The sequence below is a fragment of the Lathyrus oleraceus genome, chromosome 5 (assembly GCF_024323335.1).
Source record: "Lathyrus oleraceus cultivar Zhongwan6 chromosome 5, CAAS_Psat_ZW6_1.0, whole genome shotgun sequence".
Taxonomy (NCBI): Eukaryota; Viridiplantae; Streptophyta; class Magnoliopsida; order Fabales; family Fabaceae; genus Lathyrus; species Lathyrus oleraceus.
Window position 1 is genome coordinate 196,533,659 of NC_066583.1, and position 25,051 is coordinate 196,558,709.

At 34.7% G+C, this 25,051-nt stretch overlaps 1 protein-coding gene across 2 annotated transcripts; it reads right to left on the reverse strand.

The window, feature by feature from the left end:
• Window positions 1-19,723, reverse strand: LOC127082766 (protein translocase subunit SECA2, chloroplastic). 2 transcript variants are annotated; one of them, XM_051022998.1, is made up of 31 exons: window positions 19,376-19,723; window positions 19,084-19,288; window positions 18,921-18,985; window positions 18,533-18,653; window positions 18,326-18,417; window positions 18,030-18,095; window positions 17,862-17,926; window positions 17,678-17,765; window positions 17,467-17,532; window positions 17,225-17,340; window positions 16,472-16,562; window positions 14,493-14,576; window positions 14,303-14,395; window positions 14,114-14,209; window positions 13,909-13,994; window positions 12,641-12,719; window positions 12,404-12,517; window positions 12,135-12,230; window positions 11,975-12,038; window positions 11,505-11,794; window positions 10,517-10,572; window positions 6,345-6,462; window positions 6,004-6,084; window positions 5,372-5,451; window positions 3,431-3,485; window positions 3,238-3,307; window positions 2,921-3,113; window positions 2,712-2,835; window positions 899-973; window positions 370-825; window positions 1-288 (listed from the first exon to the last, which is right to left on the reverse strand). In XM_051022998.1, exons 1-30 carry the CDS (start codon window positions 19,529-19,531, stop codon window positions 664-666), a joined length of 3,147 nt encoding a protein of 1,048 aa, XP_050878955.1. In that variant the 5' UTR covers window positions 19,532-19,723; the 3' UTR covers window positions 1-288; window positions 370-663. The 2 variants fall into 2 exon arrangements, with proteins under 2 accessions (XP_050878955.1, XP_050878956.1); XM_051022999.1 differs by having other exon boundaries at window positions 2,921-3,110; window positions 19,376-19,722.
• Between the last annotated feature and the right edge of the window lie 5,328 nt (window positions 19,724-25,051).

The window sequence follows — 25,051 nt, forward strand, 5'->3', positions numbered from 1 at the left end:
GATAGCAATCACATCTCATTATATATTATGGAAACATGTTTCATATGTTACATGTACATCTAAATTGGCCTTAACTCTCTTAACTCTTTCGAGAGATCAATGTCATCTAAATTGGCTACTTATTCTTTCAGTAGAACAAAGAGGGCGGAAAGGATATTTACTTGAATGTGTTTGGTGTAGCTCTTACTAAACCTCTTCTAGGCACTAAGCACTATCAATATGTGAGCCAAAAAAACATGCAATCTAAGCAAAACCCCAGAATAAACAGGTTCAGCTCCTTTGATTGACCTGTTATAAAGAAGAAATCAAAAGTTAGAACCATTCTCCAGGCCTCAATCAAAGGAAACGCTGAAAATTGTAGTGCAATACCTGTAAAAGGAAGCAAATATACAAATCATTTTTCTGAGCATCTATATGTATCTTCTCCGTAACTTGACAAACCAGGAAAAATGATAAACATTACTGAGTCTTGTAACTATTCTACAGGCCGCCTTTTACGCTATCTAGACCATGCAAACCGACTAAGTGAAACATCAACAACATTGTACAAAACATTGGCCCCAAATTTACCTCTTCATATAAATCCTTGGGGGCGAAATAGAACGTGATCTAAGTTGAAAACTCAATTATCTGACTTAAATGCACAAAGCATTCAAATGTTTATTATAAAAATAATTCTTGAGATTCCAATGGAGATGTCCAATGGCGTAAGAGTGCTTCTACAGTCAACCTTCGAGTTGCACTGAGCATTGAGATGAAAAACCGACAACCATCAATTTTATATTCTTCCAGAGGATTCCTGTGGCCAAAGCTCCGAACATTCACCTGCCACAAGTCATATAAGCCTTTAGTGGTTAACAAAGCCAAAAGGATTCATCAGAGCAAAAGGAAATATTACCGCAGAGCTGAGCCTATTCATGTTTACAAGATGATCTCTCCAGAAACAGTCCAGAGTTTTCAAAAGAACAGCTCTCTGTTGTTAACAAATATTAAAAATAATAAATACTCAATTTTATAAATAAATAAAAAAGCGAAGCTGAATGTAAAGAAGAAATGAGTAAATACGATGCAATTAGAATACAGTAAGCCAAAAAATCAATACATATGCATGGTATCAATGCATAATTTCTCATTTGTACAATGTACATCAAAAGTTCTCCACAGTGAAAAGAGCGCCATGTTCATAATCATGTGTCACCTCCAAAAACTCATTTTCATTTTTCAGAATGCCAAACACAATAATTTTACTCTACTGGAGGTCGCGGGTTCGAACTCTTGCAAAGACTGAAAAAAAATTCATTTTAAATAAAATGGTCTAACAAGCTAATCATTACTCAAACTATCTATATTTCCTACTAGTTACTTCACCTAAGAATATACTCTCAAATTTCCAAAATTAAAAGAGATGTGGGAATTACACAATAAAATATCTTTTTTTTGTCTTTTCTTTTATAATAGTGATCATAGAGAGTACAATAAAAAACAAAATAATAATGTTTAAAAAAATAACACCTATTTTTCAACTAATATCAAAATAAAACAAAAAACCACTTTATAGTTATTTAAGTTTGCAAAATTAAATTACAAATGTCACTCTTAATTTATAAGGATGTATTTTCCTTTCAAATTAAATGTATCTTTTTATATGTGATTGATTCATTTCATTGTCTCAATTGCAATTCACAATAGATTATTATAATATAAATTTAGTATTCATACTTTGTCAAATTAAATTCTTAACATATTTAAAATTTAATATAAAACGAATAAAATAATTTAAAACCGCGCATCACGCGGGTCTTAATCTAGTTATATTCATTATTGCGCAGCCCAGTAGAAATAGATCATAGAATCATTTTGCCACAGTTAAAAATTTGGATCATAATTTTAGAGATTACTATCACCCAGTGATTGTCAAGTACTAACGAGATCTCATTGTGTTCGAGTGTGGAAATTCTGTGGAACTGGAAGATCTGTACATAACGTGTTTGTGTTTTCAAATCTTTGCATTTCATTTTTCATAGCATTAATAGCAGCATTTAACATAAATTAATCATACAACTTATATTTTTAAAAATAAAAATTCTAAATATTTTTAATCATTAAAACAACATATTATTTTAATGAGTAAATGTGTAATAAGATTAATAAATACAATGGTAACTTGGCAGTTTTGAGTAAACTGGGTGGGGGCGGGGCAGGAAAAACCCGAATTTCATAAATGGGGGTTGGGGAGGAGCCAGGGTGTTGATACCCACCCCGCACCCGCACCTGCCGCCAGTTAAACTGGTGTTCCCCCGCTAAATTCGGGGCAGGTTTAGTCGGGTTCGGTCGGGTTCAGATTTTGTTGCCATGCCTACATTGAAGCCTCAAATGGTATAAAACCTAAAGCACACATATTTCCTCTTATCTTCAGATAAAATATGGTCCTCTTAGCTCTAGACATGGCAATACCTTTTTGTTTGTACTCGATTTGAAATTCTTGGGTGCAATTATAATGTCAGATTAAGTTATTAAGTATTAACATCTGATACTAGCATTAGTTTTGTAGGTTTGAAGCTTTCCTTCACATCTGTAAATCTAGAAGTGGCAGCCATTAAGAAAAAAGCAGTTCAAGAGCATTAGTTTAGTAGGTTTGAAGCTTTCCTTCACATCTGTAAATCTAGATGTGGCAGCCATTAAGAAAAAAGCAGTTCAAGAGAATGTCTGACCTCAATCTCTTTTACATGTCCCTCATCATAACCAGACTCTTCAACAACATCTAAATACGAAGCAATAAGAAAATCTCCAAGATACTTGCGAAGGAGATTAGAAGTTGTCTGATACTTCCCGTTCCTACATTGCACGTTCAGTCAATGAGTTTTAGAAGGTCATCAAATTTCTAATATATTTCAGTAAAACAATGACTCAGTCAACTAACTCAATTAAATCATCGGAGCAAATAGCAAGCCATCGTTTTAATGAGGAGCTCTTCCTGCGAATTCCCCTGAAAGCGTTTGGAGGTGCTGGCAAATTTGGAAGGCATACATTGACAACATCAACTGAATTCACTTCATTCAATAGCCCAAGTGAATTTAGTAAAGTGTCATCATTAATCCCTCCAAATGACTCTGCTAGAATCCATTTAAGCATATTAATAATGATAATATAAGATGAGTAGCCAAAAGGAGAAAATGAAGACAATAATAAAACATTTGTGCAGATAGAACCTAAGGACCACAGTTGATATAAGCCTACCATGCAACAGCTTTCCACCAATTGTCTTGAATTCTTTCAAGAGATTACTCAAATCCCAACTATGAGGATGCTACAAAAACCCATTCAAAACAATAAATAGGAGGAACTGGTGCATAGATATTTTAAATTTAAAAATAAAAATAAAAATAAATAATAAATAAATAAAAAAGCATTGCAGGTGGGAATGAGCCACCTTCAATGGATAAATGTTATTAAAGACAATCTCATCCACCACGGCTTGCATGTACCTATGAGCAGTACAAGTAAATATATAAGAGATAAATAAACAAACAAAAGAAAAGTATTAGAGGATATACAACTAAATAATACACCTTGATTATTAAAAATGGACAAAAACCATTTACTATCACCAAAATTGCATATAGGTAATGGCAAATTTATGTTAGAAATCTGTATCATCTGTATTACTATGTAAGCATCTAGGTATAGTGTACTGTCTAGATGTAGATATAGAACAAATGGCAACCCAGTGCCATAATAACTTAATAAGGCTTCCGCCGTGGTAAGATCCAAAAAGAATTGGACCATTGGAGATATGTTGCAGGCAACCTTGTCTTGCACGCATTTGCAACAGGCTGGTGTGCATTCTTTTATGCTAAACCACTAAAGACTGACCCATGTAAAGAAAAATGACTGAGAGTGAAATAAAGCATTTACACTTCTACATGCTAAGCACGTCATATTTTATTCTTAAGCCTCTGTGGGAAAAGAATATGTGGCAACAAAGACATCATTTAGCTGCATATCTTAAAAAATCCATCCATATGAACTTCATTGTATAACCGTGCACCTTTTGGTCTAGTTCTTTTTTTTTAATGGCAAAATAATATATTAAAAAAATTTGGGAATAAAGATCTCAGTATTGTACAATAATAGTGATATCAGAAAGCACAAAGATGTACTAGATTGAGCTCACTAAAACGAAGATAACACATGATACAACAAAAACACCCAAAAGCTGAATAGACAACGAAACAAACCCAAACATCTCAAATCAAAACTCCAATTCAACAGAGAAATAAGCTAGATATCACACCACTAGTGCCACAGTCAACAGAACAGAGACTCCCAAGAGAGGTACCACGACCACTAACCACTTCTGGTCTAGTTCTTGACAGTAAACCTAGCATATTCAGCACACAGTTCTAGATAAATCAACCTAAGGTACAGCATAAGCATATTATAGTGTCCAATCAATCCACACATGTTAAAATTTATACAACGTCCAGTAACGTACAGTATTAATTATGAGAGGAAATGCATGTGGCGGTGGAACTTTCAGAAATAATAATGTGGAGGCTTTAGGTTGCTTTCCATCTTTTATTGGCATTTTAACATCACTTCATGCAGATTTGGTTGGTGCTATGCTAGCTATTGAGTTGGCTCATAAGAAAGGCTGGAAATTCCTTTGGCTAGAATCTGATTTTCAACTTGTAAATTTGGCATTTAAGCACGAGGCAATTGTTCCATAGAATCTCCTTACTAGATGGCTTGACTGATTCGAGCTCTCAAGCATATGTAAATCTTGGTTTCTCATATTTATAGGGAAGACAACCAGTGTGCAGACAAAATTGTCTCCCTTGGTCTGAATGGCTCTAGTTTCACTTGGTGGGACCATATTCCTAATAATGTTTTTGAAATTTACAATCGTAATAGGCTTGGTCTTCCGGAGTTTAGATTTAAGCAATGATTATTTCATGTATTCAAACTGCACCTTTTTTCCCTTCATCAAGGTTTTATCCCATCGGATTTTTCCTTGGGTTTTTAATGAGGCAGTTGGCTAATCACTTTGGTCTGCATTGTTGTTACCTTGAGTTTTGGTCTAGTCCCCCCAAACTTTTTCTTTTTTATTTTTATTTTAATAATATTTAGTTAGAATTGAGAAATTTGGATCTGTGTCGAGGTGCCAACCTAGTTAAGATGTTTGTGCCTTCATCCTTTGCTTCATTTTAACCTTTTGTTTAAAACAAATTATGCGAGGAAACATCTCCTAGTTTAGACTTAATTGGTACTAATCACCTGAGAAGCAGTAACTGTCAGCTAATATTACTCAAATACACATGCAAAAAATTAACGATTAACTCCAACAGCATTAGAATTCAAAGGCACTCACTGTAATATGTGTTGAGAACAACTTTCATCGTCTCCGGTTAAGATTAACTGCCTTAGATCATAGACATGTTTTCGCTGCACCTGATTAAACAAAAAACACGAGCAAATGGTTGATAGAGACTATTTGCATAATTGAAGACAAAGTCCAAAAGTTCCATTTTTAAAAGACAACTAGATGAAGGAATAATGCCATCTTAAGTCATGGAAGAGTTAAAACAATCAAAAAGTTATTTAGCATTGTCACTATCCAAATTGTGGTGAATCACTGAATTGTTCTCTGCAATCATTTTTTATTTCTAAACAGAAATTCTAGAATATATTGAACAGCTTCAACTGAATTTTCAGTAAATAACATCCAAGTACATCTTGAGAAATCCTCAAAAAGGTATTATAATAATTATACCCCAAGACAGGAGGAACACGACTAGGACTCCAAACATCAAATTGAACGACTACAATAAGAAAATAGCTTGATTGTTAATACAACTACAAAAAAGACTCTAATATGCTTTCCAAGCCAACATTACAAAAGGTGTGGTTTTGGTAGAAAACATCTAACCCAACTACATAATCATGCCGGAGTTTATTTTGGAAATAGCACTATTATCAATATTTTGGAAACATAAAACATACCTCCAATACTTCATCAAACTCAACGAGGTTCTTTCTTATGCCGAAGAAGAACTTTTCTGCATTGATTTGCAATACCAATAGCTATAAATATGTGATAATTCCAGTTAGTAGTGGGAAGGTGACATTCATCGAGCAATCATCCAAAATATTTATAAATGAATAAAATTATGAAAACACAGGTCACATGGACAAGATAAATATAGATAGAATTAAAGATACAAACCAAAATAGTTTACTGTATCTGTTATAAAATAAGAAATTCTGTTTCAGAAGAGAAAGAGAAGAAAAGAAAAGCAAATGCCAAGACCAAGCCAATCATATGTAAATAAGTAGAATACAACCTGTTTCACAATGGCACCACCTTCAATGGGAAGATCCTCATCATTGGTAATCTTTGATATAAGTCTAACAGCCCATTCAGTATCAAAATTGAACTTTTGAAACATCTCATCCTGCAAGCTATAACAACGTGGAATAGTGTGAGAACCGATTGACAGCACTTATAACTTATAAGTACTCAACACACCCAGTCGTCTTGCTAACCTCAGAAAACACAGAAGAAAACAAAATATCAAACAATCAAATGGTGTTAAAAACATTCAGCTGTTAAACTCATTCTTTAGTTTTTAAGAAAAAATACAAGACAGAGAAATCCAAATTTATACTTCAATGAAAAATTTGATTCATCACAAAAGTAACAACAACAATCAAAGACCAATCTTTTTTTCCATTGGGTAGGTCGGCTACATGGATCCGTCAAAACTATAAGGTTCCTTCATGCATTAAATCCCAAGATAAGCCACTAAATGGTCATCTTGTATCATGATATAGATGATCCCATTGCCATTAGAAAACCTGTCAGATCTTGCACTAAGCACCCCATGTCCAATTTGATATCATATTCAAATTTGTCTTCATCTATGTCTGTCTTCACCTCAAAACTGTTTAGTGTAGATACTCCAAAAAGAGTACAGGTTGCTCTAGATATTCCAAAGTGGAGGGAAGTTGTACTTAAGGAGATGAAAGCTCTTGAAAAGAACAAAACTTGGAGTGTTACGTCACTATCAGATGGCAAGAAGACAGTTGGATGCAAACGGGTGTTTACTGTGAAGTATAATTCAGATAAGTCAATTGAAAGGTACAAGACTCGCTTGGTGGCTAAAGGTTTTACTCAGACCTATGGTATAGACTACTCAGAGATATTTGTTCCTGTTGCAAAATTGAACACTGTAAATATTTTTTTATCACTTGCTGCAAACCTGGATTGGCCCCTACATCAGTTAGATGTTAAGAATGTCTTTCTTAATGGCAATCTAGAAGAAGTATATATGGACATTCCTCCTGACTTGATTTTGAAAACAAATTTGGATCAAATGTATGCAAACTAAATAAGTCTTTGTATACCCTAGAGCTTGGTTTGAAAAATCCACTTAGTCCATGAAGAAACAAGGGTACAAAGCAGTCCCCCGGAGCTTGGTTTGAAAAATCCACTTAGTCCATGAAGAAACAAGGGTACATCCAAGGACAGACTGACCACACCTTGTTCACAAAGTTCTCCGACGATGGGAAAGATGTTGCCCTAAGTGTTTATGTTGATGATATTTTTCTTACTAGAGACGATACAATACAGTGGAAATGGCAAGGATAAAAGAGAAATTTGCAATAGACTTTGAAATTAAGGACTTGGGATTCATGAGATATTTTCTAGGTATGGAGATTGCTCGGTCTTGAATCTGAATTTCTTGTATTATATATCCTAATCAACCTTACTAAGTGAGGGCAATCCTCAGTCTTCTAAGAAAGTGACAATTGACTTCTATATGCTTCAATCTTTCATGAAAAACTGGATTGGTGGAGAGGTGCAAAGCTGACTGGTTGTCACATACAAGTTCCATAGGGTCGACTTCACAAAAGTGAAGTTCCTGTAGTAAATGCTTTAACCACAATAGCTCACATGTGGCATGGACCATGGCTCGATACTCAACTTCTGTACTTGATCGAGCAACGACCCTTTGCTTTTTGCTTTTGCATGAGATCAAATTCTCCTCAATAAAAACACAATAACTCGATGTAGACCATCTATCACTTGCATCTCCTGCCCAATCAGCATCTGAATATCCAATGATATCAGTGTTGCCTTTATCACAAAAGACAAACTCTTTTCCAGGTGATCCTTTGATATACTTAAGGATTTGAATAACTGCTTCCCAATGGTCTTTTATCTCTTTATCAATTTCAGAAACATTTTTAGTAAGATGGTCTGACAGACATTGTCCTAAAAACCATAACTCAACCAAAGCATACCAATTTAAATAGTTCTTATCACCATTTAATTTAGTTGTGGTAATAACGGGTCGGTGTCCCTTGAAACACAAACGAAATAAGACTCTTTTAGAGAGGATTCTTCACAACAACACCATTCTTTGGACTTGGAATTTGGATCAATCATGATTTCAACACCACCAACTAAAGAACTCTAGATCTCAGAAACAACACAAGAAAAATAGGGTTGTGAACCAAGAAAAAATAGGAATTTGGATCAAACACTAATATCATCTTGAATCTAAATTTCTTGTATTATTATGTGGAGAAAAATACACATATATATAGGTCTAAGCCTCCTAATCAACCCTACTAACAGAGGAAAGATTTAATACAATAATATCCTAATTGATACTACTAATAAAAACAATAAATACAGAATAATAATAAAACAATATCTCAACAGAATGGTATTGTGGTTTCATAGCAGAAATACATTCTAGACTTATTGAAAGAAATAAGAATGAGTGGATGTCGTTCTGCAGATATCCCTATAGATCCTAATGCTAAACTTTTGGGAGAAGGTAATGTTCTTGTTGATACCGGAAGATATCAGAGATTGGTTGGGAAACTAATTTATTTGTCACACATCCGGCCTGATATTGCTTTCTCAGTTAATGTAGTGAGTCAGTTTATGCATTCTCCTTTTGAGAAATATCTTGAGGCGGTCTATAGGATACTGAGATATTTGAAAGAAAGACCTAGAAAAGGATTATTTTTTAAGAAGACTAATGAAAGAAATGTGTCTATTTTCACCGATGTTGATTGGGCAGATTCAGTCACATATAGAAGATCAACCTCTGGATACTATACCTATGTTTGGGATAATCTTGTGACATGGGGGAGCAAGAAACAAGGAGTTAAAGCAAGGAATAGTGCAGAAGCCGAGTTTAGAGCTATGTCTCAAGGTATTTATGAAGGATTATGGATCCTTACAGTCCTAGAAGAACTTAAGATGAAAATTGAGCTTCCATTGAAATTCTACTCTGACAGTAAAGCTACTATTAGCATAGCTCATAATCCAGTTCAATATGACAGAACCAAGCATATTGAGATTGATCGACACTTCATAAAGGAGAAATTAGATGCTGGAATCATATTACTACCTTTCGTGACTTCAAGTCAACAAACTGTAGATATCCTGACCAAAAATTTGGAAAGGCCTACCTTTGAGCATTTGATAGACAAGTTGGGCATGATAGATATCTATGCACCAACTTGAGGGGGGTGTTGGAAAATAATTTACTTCTCTATTTGATTGTTTCCGTTTATTTTCATTTATTTTCTTTTATTCTCCATTAAGGATAGAATTAAGTGTATTGATTTTATTCTCACTATATAAATCAGCTTTTGACTGAGGAATAAAATATAACAGCATTTTACTTATCATCTCCAAAAGTTTTCCATCCCGCCTCTAACATCTTCATTGTGTTGGGTGTGAAAGAGTGGATTTAATCTCACATTGTCTAAAGATATGATATGCGTAGTGTTTATAAAGCTTGAACAGTCATATCTTACAAGTCGGTTTTTTAAGAATGAGTTAGACCTAGTGTAAAATCATAATAGAATGTTATCCTCTCCACTATTTCCCATCCCTTGCTTACATTCTCTTTCTTTGTTCATCATCACTGCACAATCTCTTCTGCAATACCTTGCTGCTTGTACATTCTGTTATTTACATTCTCCCACTAGCGTTACCCCTTTACTCCCATTCCTGTTTCTTCTACCTCAACATGATTTTCCTTGGCCTAACACTATCCAGCCCACTCTATTTCTGTTCTCTTATAAGTTATACATGAGTTGAAGGTCCGTTAGCATGCCCGTGTAAAACACGAAAACTAAAACCTAGCATGGATCCACAAATACCGAGACAAGAAAATTATTGAATTCTGTCTTCTATTTTTAATATTGAATAAACATCAGACAATCCAATACAAGAATGAAAGTTTGTACCCAATAATGAAAACAATACTTTGTCAATGAGCAAGACTGAGCATCACCCTTTTAGGTTTATGTAAATATACTAGTATTTTTAATATTGAGTAAACATCAGCCCAATACAAGGATGAAAGTTGGCACCCAATAATGAAAACAAAACTCTGTCTATGAGTAAGACTGAGCATCACCCTTTTTGGTTTATGCATATAAAAAACATGTAATATTAACAGCAGCAACAATATACTATTTCTACCTGATCATAAATCTTGTTGACCCCGGATCCCCCTGCCTCCCTGCTCTGCCACGAAGCTAGACAAAAAGAATATGAAAAACGAAATATGAGCAAAACAATGGTCTCAGATGTTGATAGTAATTGTTAGATATAAAACCATTAATTTGCTTTTGCCTCATAATTTGAGCTTTTAGGGTAGTTGGTTCATAACACAGTAGACTCTTTATGACTAAGTGATCAAGAGTATGATTCCGTTTCCCCTATTCTTCTAAATACAAATTAAATTTCAGCCCGTGTTTGGGCAGGCTAGTGCATGTTAGATGGAGAAGAGTGTAAGCTTTATATGATTGTAGCAAAATTATAATGGCAAAGTAGAACTGCAATTTATTATGCTATTATGCCCAAAAGTCAAAATAAGCCAAAAGAATACCCTATTAGAAGCATGACAAATATTTATTAAATGTTGGAATTGAGACTTGACTACCCCATAAGTATTGTATAAAAAAGTAAACATTTCGATATCAAATTCATATAATTTCAAGTTCGCGCAGAGTTGAATGCAAAAATGAAAATATTATTTGTATATAGATAGCAAAACCAGTCGGAGTCAAATCTAAAAGATGGATCTCAAATTAGTAACATGTATACAAAAAGCAGCTGCAATCCCATTGACATGTATAAATTTAAATATCTTTGACTTAATGACATAGAGGAGTGGAACCATACCCTCTTTCTCTCGCACATTTAAGTGGGGGAGATCAAGGGGAAACAGCTTTTCCCTTATCTTTTAACAAATTAAAATTAGTTTTGTTCCCTAAATAATTGAAATGTTTGTTAAAATCTTTCCCTCCTTATTTTCATCCACAATTCAACATTTTTCTCCCTAACTAAACGAGTGCTAGTTAACATCTTTCCCTAGTTATTAATCATCCAAGGGAAATGCTACAACGAGATAATTGCAAGATCTAACATACTATCACTTTAACTGTTGCAATGCTTAATTACCCACCTGGTTGTCTATTCTTCGGGACTCGTGTAAAGATGTACCAATCACATGAAGGCCCCCAAGCCTTTTTACCTCAGACCCTTCTTGCAAACAGTGTTCTTCACAATCCTTTAAAACTGACAGATACGCAAGTGCTACTGTTGGACCAAGTGGGTATATCTCAGATTCTTCATTGGCAAGCTTCTCCAGCTCTTTCAAACCATGTGAAAGACTCATTTCAACAGACTCTGAGATAAAAGATATAGCCTTCTGATATGTCCAACTTTTACCCTCACTTTTCGATACATATTTTGCTGAAAATTTTCATGTTGCAAAGAATATAATACCTTCAGGTTAAAAGCACGTATAGTAATTGCAACTAAGTAAAACAAACAAATTTGATCTGAAATTTAAAAAAAAAAAAAAAAAAAAAAATATATATATATATATATATATATATATATATATTAAAAAAATCAGCTAAAATCACATACCCATTAAGGCTGTTTTAGCCAGTAAGGCTAATGATGATGATCCCACCTTTATCTTCGGAAGCATCTATATCAAAAAGATTCATCCAGAAACTGTGTTTTTTTAACAAATAAAATAAAAATTAAAAAAGTTCCAAAGTATCTATCAGTTCTAAAAAATTACCTTTTCTGAAATGGTCTCACTAGCAAGTTTACTGTTTGGATCCTCCCGTGACAAAAAAGGAACTACAGTGTCCTCTATAATTTCTCTGGCAAGCATCTATACCCAGAAAAAAATGTATCTAAGATCCAACTCATTCTGAAGGGACGTGTCAAATAAAAAAAGGACACCATACAATTATAGAAGAGGTAGAAAATTCAAATGATTATTTTTCCAGACATTAAAAATACATCATTAAACAAACACACTGGGATCCATATTGGAACATATACTTTTGGATTTCCTCCAAGGATTATATCTGTGCCCCTGCCTGCCATATTTGTAGATATTGTAATGGCATGTTTCCGTCCTGCCTGTGCAACAATTTCAGCTTCTCTCCCAGCATACTGTGAGTTAAATGAGGGGTAGTAAGGAAAATTGGTGAGGAAGGCAAAACATGGAGGAGAAAATGAGGGCCTATCTAAGTTATAGGTAAGAAAGACAGTACAGCGCATTAAATTTTCACGAACCTTGGGTCGAGCATTCAGAACATTATGAGGAATCTCCCATTCCCTAAGCAGACCAGCCAAAAGCTCAGAATTTTCTACACTGCATAAGAGTGAAAATAATTATTCTTCAAAGATGCTAAACATGCGATGAAGACCTTTTGGACTTACTTCCTCAGAATTAAAGTCCTTTTGTGTTGAAACATGGACAAAGTTCAACCTTTTACTGATGTGTCCTGTTTCAACAACTAAAATCCCTAAAAAGTTTAAGGTGTCTGCAGTGGACTGTAGACCTAGTAATGGTTTATAGTCCTGGAAATAATAATTTCTCTCAAGACTGTGCCCTCATTAATAACTTCAAAAGTATACTCTTTCAATTGATTATTGGTAACTTGAAATTCAGACCGCAGAAATATAAATGTTAACCTACTAAATATTGGTTAACAATACACAGACGCACAACGACGACAACAGCAACAACAACCAAGCTTTCTTCCAATTGACGGGATCATTATAGGCCTCAATTGAAAAACAAATTTCCAGTAAGGGACTTAGAGCAGGGTTTTTCTTCACGGTTACTCCTATAAAATATGGAAACTAACAGGTGAAGATAGTGTATAACCTGGCCAACAGTAATAGATGGTAGTATTTAACTACTTTTTTATACTAATAAACATTTATATTATATATATATATTATATATATATATATAATTATATATATTATATATATATATATATATATATATATATATATAAAAGTTTAAAAGTACAAACTACAATGCATCCCTCTTAAAAGGTATAAAATAAAATACATAAGAAGCAAATCCAAAACACAATAAAACCCTTCAATCCCTATGCACATCTGACCACAATATTTCAGTGAAGAAATGGTGAGCAATATGTATAGGTCCTTGCCTTGGAATTTGGGTTGGGCCTAACTCATCCCTACAAAACCGGCTTGTAAGGTGAGGATTGCCCCCACTTATAAACACAACACATGTCATATCTTTAAGCAATGTGGGACTAATTTCACCCCTTCAAAGCCAACACAATGAAGGTGCTAGGGGCTGCAATGAAGGCAAGCCAAAGTGCCACAATTAAGACGACTAGGGGCGGACTGCAATTAAGACAAGCCAAAGTGCCGCAATTAAAGCGACTAGGGGCGGACCGCAATTAAGGTGGAAAGTCCAACAGAAAGAAGTATTTGTAGCCAAACTTGTTATGAAAACAGAATGCTAAACATAATGAAGTAATATAAAAAAAAATTCATTAAAATAGCCAGAATTTTACCTAGTTGTCCCAACCAAGACAGGACGCCCTTGTCTAAACATATCTTCAACTTCTCGGCGAACTTGCTCCCATTTCCCACGAGCAGTCTTGAATAATGTATTAATGGAAAATCATATACACGGAAAAAATAACAATGAACTACCAAGGTTGTAACAATTAATGATACTTAAGAAGAATCCATAATAATAATTATTAGATGTCCTACAGCAAATGCTTGAATAGGCAAGTCTTTACGAATATTAGGAAGATTTGTGGGCACTTCAATGACTGGCGTCTGAAACATTTTTAAGAACTCCTTCTCCTACAATGATATAATTGATTATCAAGAACTCATAAATGCGCAACTTGTACTAGTAATGACAACTTAAATTTGTCAGATCTATTAAATATTTACTTCTGTTTTTGCAGTTCCAGTCATTCCTGACAATTTTGGATAAAGCTTGAATAATGACTGGTATGTGATTTGTGCCACGACAACAGAATCTGCCTGTGCAGATTCAAAACATTGAAACTTAGAATCAAATAATTAAGAACAAATTAGTGTCATCAACAAAATAATAGCATCAAGGAACCTCCATATATACCTGAATCTTCAAACATTCCTTTGCCTCCACAGCCTGGTGAATCCCCTCAGACCATCTCCTTTTCTCTTCAACTCTTCCTGTCAACTGAGAAATGTTGTTTATCATATAATCAAATTCTTAGAAAAGTATCAGCAAAAGGTATTTGTGTAATTATTAAATGAAAATGGAAGTCATATAATGCTGCAGGGAATTACTGGAAAACAGTAATTTTAGAGATATAAAAACCACTTATGCAACTCAACCCTAATTGCTTCTTGCATAGTTAGTCCTTGACAATCTACCAAAGCCTCTTTAATTAATTTGTCAATAATTCAGTCCTTGTCATCCCCATTTTTCATAGTTAAAATAAATATAGTACAATGTAGAGTGGATTGTTCAAATTTCAAGCCTAATGTGCTCTAGCATGAGAGTGTTAGTAATAGAAAAGCAACTCAGTGTATCACCTACCAATCTAGGTATAGAGGCCCCACAATATGGCTGGTTATTTTATCACTTACTAGTTACTACTTACTAGTAATTAAGCTTGAATCTCGAGTTCTAAACAATTAGTTCCCATGCTCTGATTAATACAACGTAAGTTCCGTATCTAGCCATCAAAGTATAATGACTTAAAAGCTTGACAACACCAACAAGAATATGTAAGAAAGAATGCTTTTTTCCTTCATAGTATGAATGCAATGAAACTCTCGAAGTGATGTCCAGGTTAGCAGCTTACTCATCTAAAATTTATTCATCACCTCTTTACTCTAATTGTTAATCTGCATAGATCCGAAAAAGGCAGATAGCATGAGAAGAAAAAAATAAGCAAACGGCTAAATAAACCAGAGTACTTACATCCCATATCAATTTCATTTGCCCCCAACTTTGTCATTTTATTTTCCCGTCACCTATACCAGAGTAAAAGTGTCCTCTTCACCAATGGATACAAAAATGGTGGAGAGAAAACTATCAATAATAAATAGATACTTGATCTAGTTATATTCTTTGGTTGTACATGCACTTGTAAATGGTTAGTTCTCTCTGGTCTTAGGAGGAACGCGCAGAGCCGATGGTTTACCTTGTCTTAGGAGGAACACGCAGAGCCGATGGTTTACCAAAGGTCTGGTTCCTTGTATAGAAAATCTTCCTGGCAATGTAGTGGTCAGGCGGCGAGTCCAATTGATGTTGAGCCAACGGCAACGCAGGTGATTGTGGATGAAAAAGCTTCTATTTGGGGGGATCATACCCAGACGAATGGATAGACTCACACTTCAGGGGAGATTGTTTGTGTCAAAAGTGTGAGTTAGAAGTCTCACATTGGATAGAAAAGTGAATGTTGGGCAACATATAAGAGAGAAGACACATATACCTAATGCCTTGAGATTTTTGGTGAAGATGTGGTGTCTAGTTCACTTATCTGGTTGGTCAAAGTCCAACGTGATGATCCCCCGACTCCCAGGCTCCTCTCATGACCCAATAGAGTAATCCTTGAAACTTATATAATGTGATGCTATCAATTATGCGCTATTTCCCTTAAATTTTCTGGTGATATATTTAGGTAGGGCAGTCTACAATATATGCACAAGGGACCTAACCCTTTTGGTATACCCTTTTTTAATCTTATACTCCCTCCGTTCCTTTATAAGTGTCACTTTCTTGAAAAAAAATTGTTTCTTTTTTATTGTCACTTGCAAAATTCAAGATAGTATTAATTGCATTTTTGTCAAAATTACCTCTAAGTAATTATGAGAGAGAGAGAGAGAGAGTAAAATGAATGTAATAAATAATTAAGGGTATTATAGGTAAAAGAAAAATTATTGTTTGAAAAGTAACAATAATGATTAGCATTCTTGGTATGTGTAAAAAGTCAAAAAATGACACTTAAAAAGGAATGGAGGGAGTATATGTGTAGCATGTTCATGTAACCATGTCAATGGTATGCTCAGATAAATAAAAAACTGTGTAATATTAAAATCATAAAGAAACTTTGATAATATTACCTCATTTATAATTATAGCCTTTCCATCTCTAACAATGTATTGCACATCTCGGCGATAGAATTCTTTAGCTTTTAAAGCATTCATCACAAATCTGCAGTAACTCAACTCTTACTACTCATGTTTAACTGATTGAACATATATTCCAATCCCAACATGTTAGCCCAAATTCCCCATAAAGTAGCAGGTATTTGATAAGTATAAGGATAACAATGATTACAATAACTAATGTAAGTCTCCATCAAAGTAAGCACCAAAAATAATCGTGATAACAAATGAGATGTCAAATAGAGAAAATGAGGGAAACATAAGGTGGTTTTGGGGAGTAAAGTAGGGATTAGAGTGATAAGGAAGTTGTAGGTTCAAATCCACTCCTCTAACAAAATACCAAATAAATACTAATATTGGCCATTTCAAAAAAAAGTAGAGAAAAATGAATCGCCTTTCGAAGGATTGCCCTTTACACATGTCAAATTGTATTATTTTTTCATCTTTTCTCTTTGCAGTGTTTAATTGTATCTTATTTCTTATTTTACTGAGTAAAAAAAAGAAAAATGTAATCCTGCATTGCGGTATTACTGTTATTTCATTTGTCCAAAAATAACATAATGGAAAAAAATATAAAAAGATATGCTTATGTTAATTCCCACCCACTTTTTCTCAAGCTGCCATTGAATTTCAAAATAACTACACAGCAACCAAAGTGAATGATAAACTTTTTTGTTCAATAAATATTTAAGGCAGAAGAAAATTCACCTCGCCCAGGGATCATTTTCATCCCAAAGGTCATTTGTTTCAAGAGCCATTTCAGCAAGAGTAATTCCTTCCTCGGTCAACTCCACCGAATTATTTTTGAGTTCCACTTTGTAATGCTGTTAACAAAATAAAATATATGAAACTATTTTCTTAAATTATCCAATAAAAAAAAGTTCACAGAATGGATGAAGAGAGAGAAAAGGAGCAAATGAATCGATAAGTGAAAAAAAAAATGTACTCACAATGCCCTGTATCAGCAATTCAGCCACTTTTGCAGCAACAGGGTACCGTGCAGCATCTTGATTAGCCTGTGATTCATAAGGAGAAGCAAAAAACAGCATGAGACTTTAAAATGATGACAGACAGAAGCGTAAAAAGAAGAAAAAATGAATAAGGTGATGACAGACTGGACCACAAGAGGAAAACAAACAATAAAATGACTCTTGAGCTGACCTCACCACTGATTAACAGCGGATTTCTTCCCTCATCTATCAGTACTGAATCCACCTCATCAACAATAGCAAAATGAAATGGCTTTGGCCTGTAGTCATGGAGAAGAATCGTCAGTAATCCAATTGTATTCCATACCACATAAAAAAACACAACATCTAAGTTTTAGTTAAGTAATACACACTACCATCTCATCACAAGCTGTTCGCTATTTCCAGCAAGATTATCTCTCAAGTAATCAAAGCCAAGCTCCTAATATAAGAAGGGAAAGAAAAGGTACACAAGAAACCATGCACTGTCAAGAAATAAATGCACAACTAAGAAGATAACAATCGAAGCTGAAAATTGTAATTACCGAATTATTCGTGTATGTTATATCACATCTATAGTTGAATCTCCGCTCTGCAGAGTTCATCCCCCTCTGTGCATGCAAACATTAAATAATAAGTTTAACAGAAAGTGCTGTTGTGAGCTATTATTAATTAACATATAAAAATCTTAAATCGTATTATGCAGTTACTGTTACAAAAATTGTTGAAAACCAGAGTCGGCCATTTGTACATTATGTCATCAAAACATGTGCTCGTACATCCCACCATCAAACACCTCATTGATAAAAAACAAACTTTACCATTGGCAGGGAGAACTTACCTGAATAAGACCAACAGAAAGACCTAAGAAACGATGAACACGCCCCATCCATTCAGCATCACGCTGAGCTAAATAATCATTGACAGTTACAACTGCAAAGACATTAAGATCAGAGCAAGTCATTTTTGTAAAACCAAGTGCCTGCAGCATCTGAAGAAATCATCCAACAATCTATCAAAGCTTTAAATTGTTGGCATTAACACAAACCATGGACACCCTCAGCGGTCAAGGCGTTAAGATATGCGGCTAGCGTGGAGACTAAGGTTTTCCCCTCTCCTGTTTTCATCTCAGCAATTGACCCATCATGCAGCACAGCTCCACCGATAATCTAACAAAATGAAATTTTCATGAAGAACAACTCAGTTACCTTCTTCTAGTCTTCTATAAATTAAATATGCATGGAATATAGTGGATTTAGCTCGTCTACAACTAAGAAGAAGTGAACTCTAACAATTGAAATTATAATAAAAATATAAGGAAAACTATAACAAAAAACATTATAAGATTGTCAAATTTTGGATAGTCGATTTTCACATTGTTAACTCCATACTTTATTATTGAATACAACAGAAAAACGGGTGCAAGAGAGTGAGACCTGAACATCAAAATGGCGCATTCCAAGTTTTCTTATGGCAGCCTCACGAACAACTGCGAAGGCCTCTGAAACATTCATTCATCAAAATTACATTCAAAAGGAGGTTCTAAGGTTAATCAAATTAAGCAATGAAAAACAAAGTAAAAGAAATAGTAAAGTGAACCAGCTTGAATATCTGCCAGTGTTTCCCCTCGTGCGAGCCTGAGGCGAAACTCCTCCGTTTTGGCGGCCAACTGCTCATCGGAGAGAGCCTGAATCCGAGGCTCGAAAGCATTGACGGAGTCCACCAGACGGAAGTAGTCGTTAACTACCCAGTGGTTTAAGCTAGTGAAGTCAGTGAAAGTCTTATGAATGCGACCAAGATTTTCCTGAAACGAAGAGGATATAATATAAGTCAAACGCAGTCAGTTATGGCATTTCGTCGAACAGTTGATGTGCACGGAGAGCGAACGGACCTTAATAGATGTGGCGGCAACGAATACGGGAGAGAAACGACGTCGTGGGAGGCGTGGGAGGGAATGAGAGGGTCGAATGAAGAAGGCATTGGGGTGAGATGGAGTGGTTCTCTGAACGGTGAAGAAGTGTGTGAATGGGTGTGAGAGTGTTGCCATTAGAAAAAGGTGCGGTTGTGTTGTGATTAGAAGTTGAACATTCAGTAGAAGTTGGGTAAGGATGATGTTGCGTGAGGAAGGAGTGGAGTTGATTCTGGTGTCAGAGTTGTTGGACGGAATAAAAAAGAAGCGGTTTGTTGTCTCCGAACACTGAAATTAATTTTGTTTCTATTTGGACTTGGGTTGAATATAATTAATTTTGATATAATTGAGTTTCATAGAATAAATTTGTGTTTGGATTGATATGTGTAAAAGTGAGTTATATACTAGTATAAAAATCAAATTTAAATTCAAGATTAAAGTTCTAGTTTTAAGTATAATTATTTTTTAAGGTTGAATGAATTCTACTTTAAAAAGATTTAAATATCTCAAAATCACTTCAGAATCAATTCTACATTTTTACAATTATTTTCTACTCTTCCAAATATCAAACTAAACATGCTATAATTGGTTGGTTATCGATAAGACGTTGATTCTTTTACCAATCGTGTTGCCTCCTGAATGGTATCTCAAAGAGTTTGCAACTGATGTGGTATTAGAGAGAATGTCGACAGGAATTTAAAAAAAAAATGTAATTGATATTGATGCACATTATTATAGAGAGATCATTATTGGTTCAATTTGATAAGACCCCTTCATTAATTGGGCAAGCAAGACCTGAAAGGTTAAAGTGTTTGAATGACTATGACATTTGATGGTCCAAAAAGTTTAAAACGGTCCACAAGCCCAAGTATGAGCTTAAAAGGTTGAAAGGGGTTGAATGGGCATGACATGTGATGCTCTAAAAGATTACGGTGGTATACACCCCCGAGCATGAGGTTTAGATGGTTGAAGTGTCTGAATCGTATTAAAAATGGCCTTTGTGAACTCGATACGTATAGACCCTTATATTGAAATAATGTGTTTGTGCCTTAGATGTTTTATGTTTAACATTTGTTTTATCCTTTCTAAATGAATCTCTTATAATTCATTTAGTGTTTATTGTTGGTCTTTTCAAGTCCAAGTAGTGTCATATGTCATGTTATATTAATGACAACTTTGTATGTGGTTAAGTAGTCAAGAGTTTCTCTTCTGCTTTCACAAGACTCTGCTTACTCAAACAGACAAGAAGTTGGGAATACATCACTAGGATTACGGTGCATCATTGTCTTCATCAAAACATCATAACGGTTGTCAGTATCAGGAACGTCAACTTCATACCTACGAGCACATAGATCCACTGGTTTTCTAAGGATTATACTTGTTTCTCAAGTGACTTCAGTGATTCTTCAAGTGACTGCTATAACGACATTGTCATTTCCTCTTTCGCATATCTTAAGTGGGGTTATGTCAATATGTTTATGGATTTAAGTGGTTTCAAGTTGGGTTAGGTGCACCCCGAGGTGATAGAGCGCCCTTTTGAATATTCTTTTGATGAAAAAGTCTCGATTTTTCGTGTCACTGTTTTCATTTCTTCTACCAGAAATGGGAGATATATGGTTCTAGAGCCCTATTAAGGGTGGGGGTGTATGAGCATATGTCTCCTTTTTGGTGTTTCAAATGATGTCTATATTTGTGCATGTATCTTTGATGAACTCCATCACAAAGTTCCTTTTAATAATTTCAAAAGTGACATACTTAGGTTATTAAAGGTTGCACCTTCGCAACTCCATACTAATAATTAGACCTTCATAAAGGCATTTCAAATAAAGTGTAAGGGTTTGGGCATAAGTTTCTTAGCAGGTATATTTTTCTGAATATGAGTGGTGATGGTTTTGGTTTCCTTTGTGGCTCATCGGAGGGTAGTTCTCACTTTGTTTTAGTGTTCTTCTTTCTTTTTTTACTTACTCAATTTTTATTTGTTTTTCGCTTCTCCATTGATGTAGAATTATGTCTGCCTCATGATCTCCTACATATTTTTGGTTGACTCTAAACTCAATGACTCGTTGAAATGCTTTACTTTCAAGTTATTCTGAAGTGCTCCTACAAACATCTTCCAATTTGACTTTATGACCCATATGGTTGTTAAACGGATACGATAGTTTTATATTATTTATGTACATATTTTACAACACCATACTTCTTATTATAATCAAACCAGGGTAATTAATAAATAATAGTAATATTCTCTATTATAGCTTCTATGATATTAATGGACAACTCACGCCAACACTCCTCTTCAAGTTGATGTATAGAGATCTTGAATGCCTAACTTGTCAAGTGTGTTGAAGAAGTTTCTGCTACATTCAGTTTTTATCAGTATATTTGACAATTGATCTTCAGATGTAACAAACAGAAACTGAATCATCTTGTCTCCAAATTTTGCTTGTTAAAGTGTCGATCTACTTCCACGTGTCTTATTTAATCATGTTGAACCAGATTATGAGCAATTTCAATTGCACACTTGTTGTCACCAAAAAAGGTTCATCGCACTATTCAGATCAAAGCCAATTTCAATTAACAATCTTCAAAGATAAAGAACATCAAAAATACCATTAGCCATCCCTCAAAATTCTGCTTCAGCACTTGGTAATGCTACAACCTTTTGTTTCTTACTTTTTCATGTAACCAAATTTCCTCCAATAAACGTAAAATAGCCTCAGGTAGATCTATTATTATTAATATCCCCTGCCCAGTCGGCGTCTATATAGCATTCAACTTGTACATGATTATAATTTGTCAACGTTAAGCTTTTTCCAAGCAAGGACTTCAAGTTCCGCGTGATTCGAATCACTGCTTCCATGTGATCTTTATTAGGGTTATACGTAAATTGGCTTACTACACTTACCGCATACGCTATATCAGGTTGTATATGAGATAAGTAAATAACTTTGCCAACTAATATCTGACACCTTCCTTTATCTGTTGACACTTGGTCTGGATATTCTCCAAATTGGTGATTATAGATAATTTGAGTATCTACAAGTTTACAGTTTACTAGCCCAACCTCTGACAAAAGATTCAGGATATATTTCCATTAAGATAAAAATATGCCTTTCTTCGACTAAGCAACCTCAATACCTAGAAAATATTTTAGTCCACCTAGATTTTTCATCTCAAATTTTATTACCAGATGTTTTTGAAGTTTTTCTATTTCTTAAGAGTCATCTCATGTAATAATCATATTGTTTGCATACACAATCAAAGTTGTCATCTTACCTTGTCAATATTTCAAGAACATAGTATGGTATGTGTTGCTTTGTTGGAAGCCATATTTTTCCATTGCCAAGTTTACCCTTCCAAACCACACTTTAGGAGATTTCTTTAAGTCGTACAAACTACGTTGCAACTTACGCACCAACTTAGTCTCATAATTTATCATGTATCCTGGAGGGACATCTCTCTCTCTCTCTCTCCTCTCTCTCTCTCGTCTCTCTCTCTCTCTCTCGTCTCTCTCTCTCTCTCTCTCTCTCTCTCTCTCGTCTCTCTCTCTCTCGTCTCTCTCTCTCTCTCCTCTCTCTCTCTCTCTCTCTCTCATATATATAATATATATCTCTCCATCTCTATATATATATATATATATATATATATATATATATATATATATATATATATATATATATATATATATATATATATATATATATATATATATATATATATATATAGAGAGAGAGAGAGAGAGAGAGAGAACTACCCACTTACTTACCACTACAGGTTATCACGGAATTCGAATGTGCCTTGGGATTTTGTTCGGGTTACTCCGGGAACGATTCGGGAGGGACGGAAGAAGAAACTTGTTGTTGTGCTACTTAGGAGATTTGAGTCTCCAATATATTGGTATGAATGACAATATTATCAACCTTGGTGTTCAATTTCCTAAGTGTCTCATTCGTGATGAGGTTTTGATTTCTAAACTCATCGTTTTGATGGGTTTGTGTCAAAATGAAAATTTCCATCAAAAGTTCAAGGTTAGATTTCTTAGGCTTGAATGGTGTATCTTTTTGGAACCCCGAAGGTCTCATGGATTGTTGGGGGTTGTTGTTCCTATAAGAGAAGTTGGGGTGATCATGCCACCCCGAACTATAGGTGTTGGAGTATGATTTATTCATTTGGCTATTGTTCACAAAGTTTGCATTTTCTTGGGTGGATGATCCCGTGGGGATCATTTGACAATCTCCATCGGTATGACCATTAACTCCACATATCTCATAGTAGATAATAGTGGGGACAACATAAGTAACAGGGGTTGGAATAGTAGGGGTGTAAGGTGTGATGCGTAGACTATTCATCTTTTGGTAAAAAGCATCCACCTTAGCATTCATATGATCAAACACATTAAACTCATAAAGACCACTGGTCTTAGGGGTAGACTTAGCGGTAACTTGTCGCATACTTCCCCATGAGTGGCGGTTTTTGGACATCTTTTCTATCAAGTTATAAGCTACATCTTGAGGACTATTCATAAGGGCTCCACCAGAAGTCGCATCTAAGGTCATCCTTATGGAGTAAAGAAGACTATTGTAAAAGGTATGAATAATCATTTGCTTCTCAAGCCAATGTAAATGGCATTGTCTTAACAAGTATTTATAAATATCTCAGGTGTCAAACAAGAATTAACCATCTCCTTGCCTAAAGTTGTTTATGTCAATCCTAACTTAGTCTGTTTTGCTTGGCAAAAAGTACCGCGCAAGAAAGTCTGATTTCAATTCGGTATAGGAAGTAATAAAATTAGTGGACAGGGATTGAAGCCAATACCATACACAATTTCTTAAAGAAAAAGGTAATAAACAAAAGAGGATGGAACTTTGGTCAACATCACTGGCCTTAACGATAATACAATTATCAACAAAAATAGAAAGGTGAAGGTTCAGATTTTCCAAAGGTAAACCGATAAATTGGTTTTGTTGCACCATATCGATCAAGGAAAGTTTTAGTTCAAAATTATTAACCAAAATTGGCGGGTTCATAACACTACAATTTGTTTCCTCTTCGGTGGGAATACCATAATCCTTAAGGGGGCTTAGTATCAACCAAATCAGCCATAGTTTGTAATATAAGGTTTCGGTGTCTCTCGAGTATGAAACCCTCGACTTCGTCTATGGGCTCAACTAAGCTATCAACAGAACGAGTTCTTCACATACAAGAGCAACGAGAACAATAACAAACGAACACTAAAATAAACAGAAAAATAAGCTTAGTTTATACGATGATCAAACAAAAATTCAATATTAAACGCAATTGGTCCCCGACAACAACACGAAAAACTTGATGCAGCCGCAAGTGCACGATTGTGTAAAGTAATAAAATAAATATATAACCACTAAGGAGTATTAAATTCTTGTCTTGTCGGTGTATATCTAGAGAAATTTAAAATATGGATTTTGGTAAGCAACTTAATTGAAAAATCACTTAAATCTCAATTGGGGCAAATAGGACATGGGGTCACGGTTCATACTCTGACACAATCACATGATCCTTATTATATCTATTACGAGAACTTTGCATAAATTATAGAAAATAGATAAAATTGGGCACAACCTGCTTTCGCCAGCGCATTTTGCTTATCAATGACGAATAATCCATCTGCTTTCGCACAAC

What these genes read in the sequence shown, in the direction of transcription:
- LOC127082766 (XM_051022998.1), bottom strand. Translation starts at nt 19,531, where the DNA reads ATGGCAACACTCTCACACCCATTCACACACTTCTTCACCGTTCAGAGA. An exon ending in CGCTGTTAATCAGTGGTGAG is followed by an intron (nt 17,533 to 17,677) that starts GTCAGCTCAAGA and finishes TATGAATCACAG; the next exon opens with GCTAATCAAGATGCTGCACG. An exon ending in TGCTCCGATGATTTAATTGA is followed by an intron (nt 2,836 to 2,920) that starts GTTAGTTGACTG and finishes CGTGCAATGTAG; the next exon opens with GAACGGGAAGTATCAGACAA.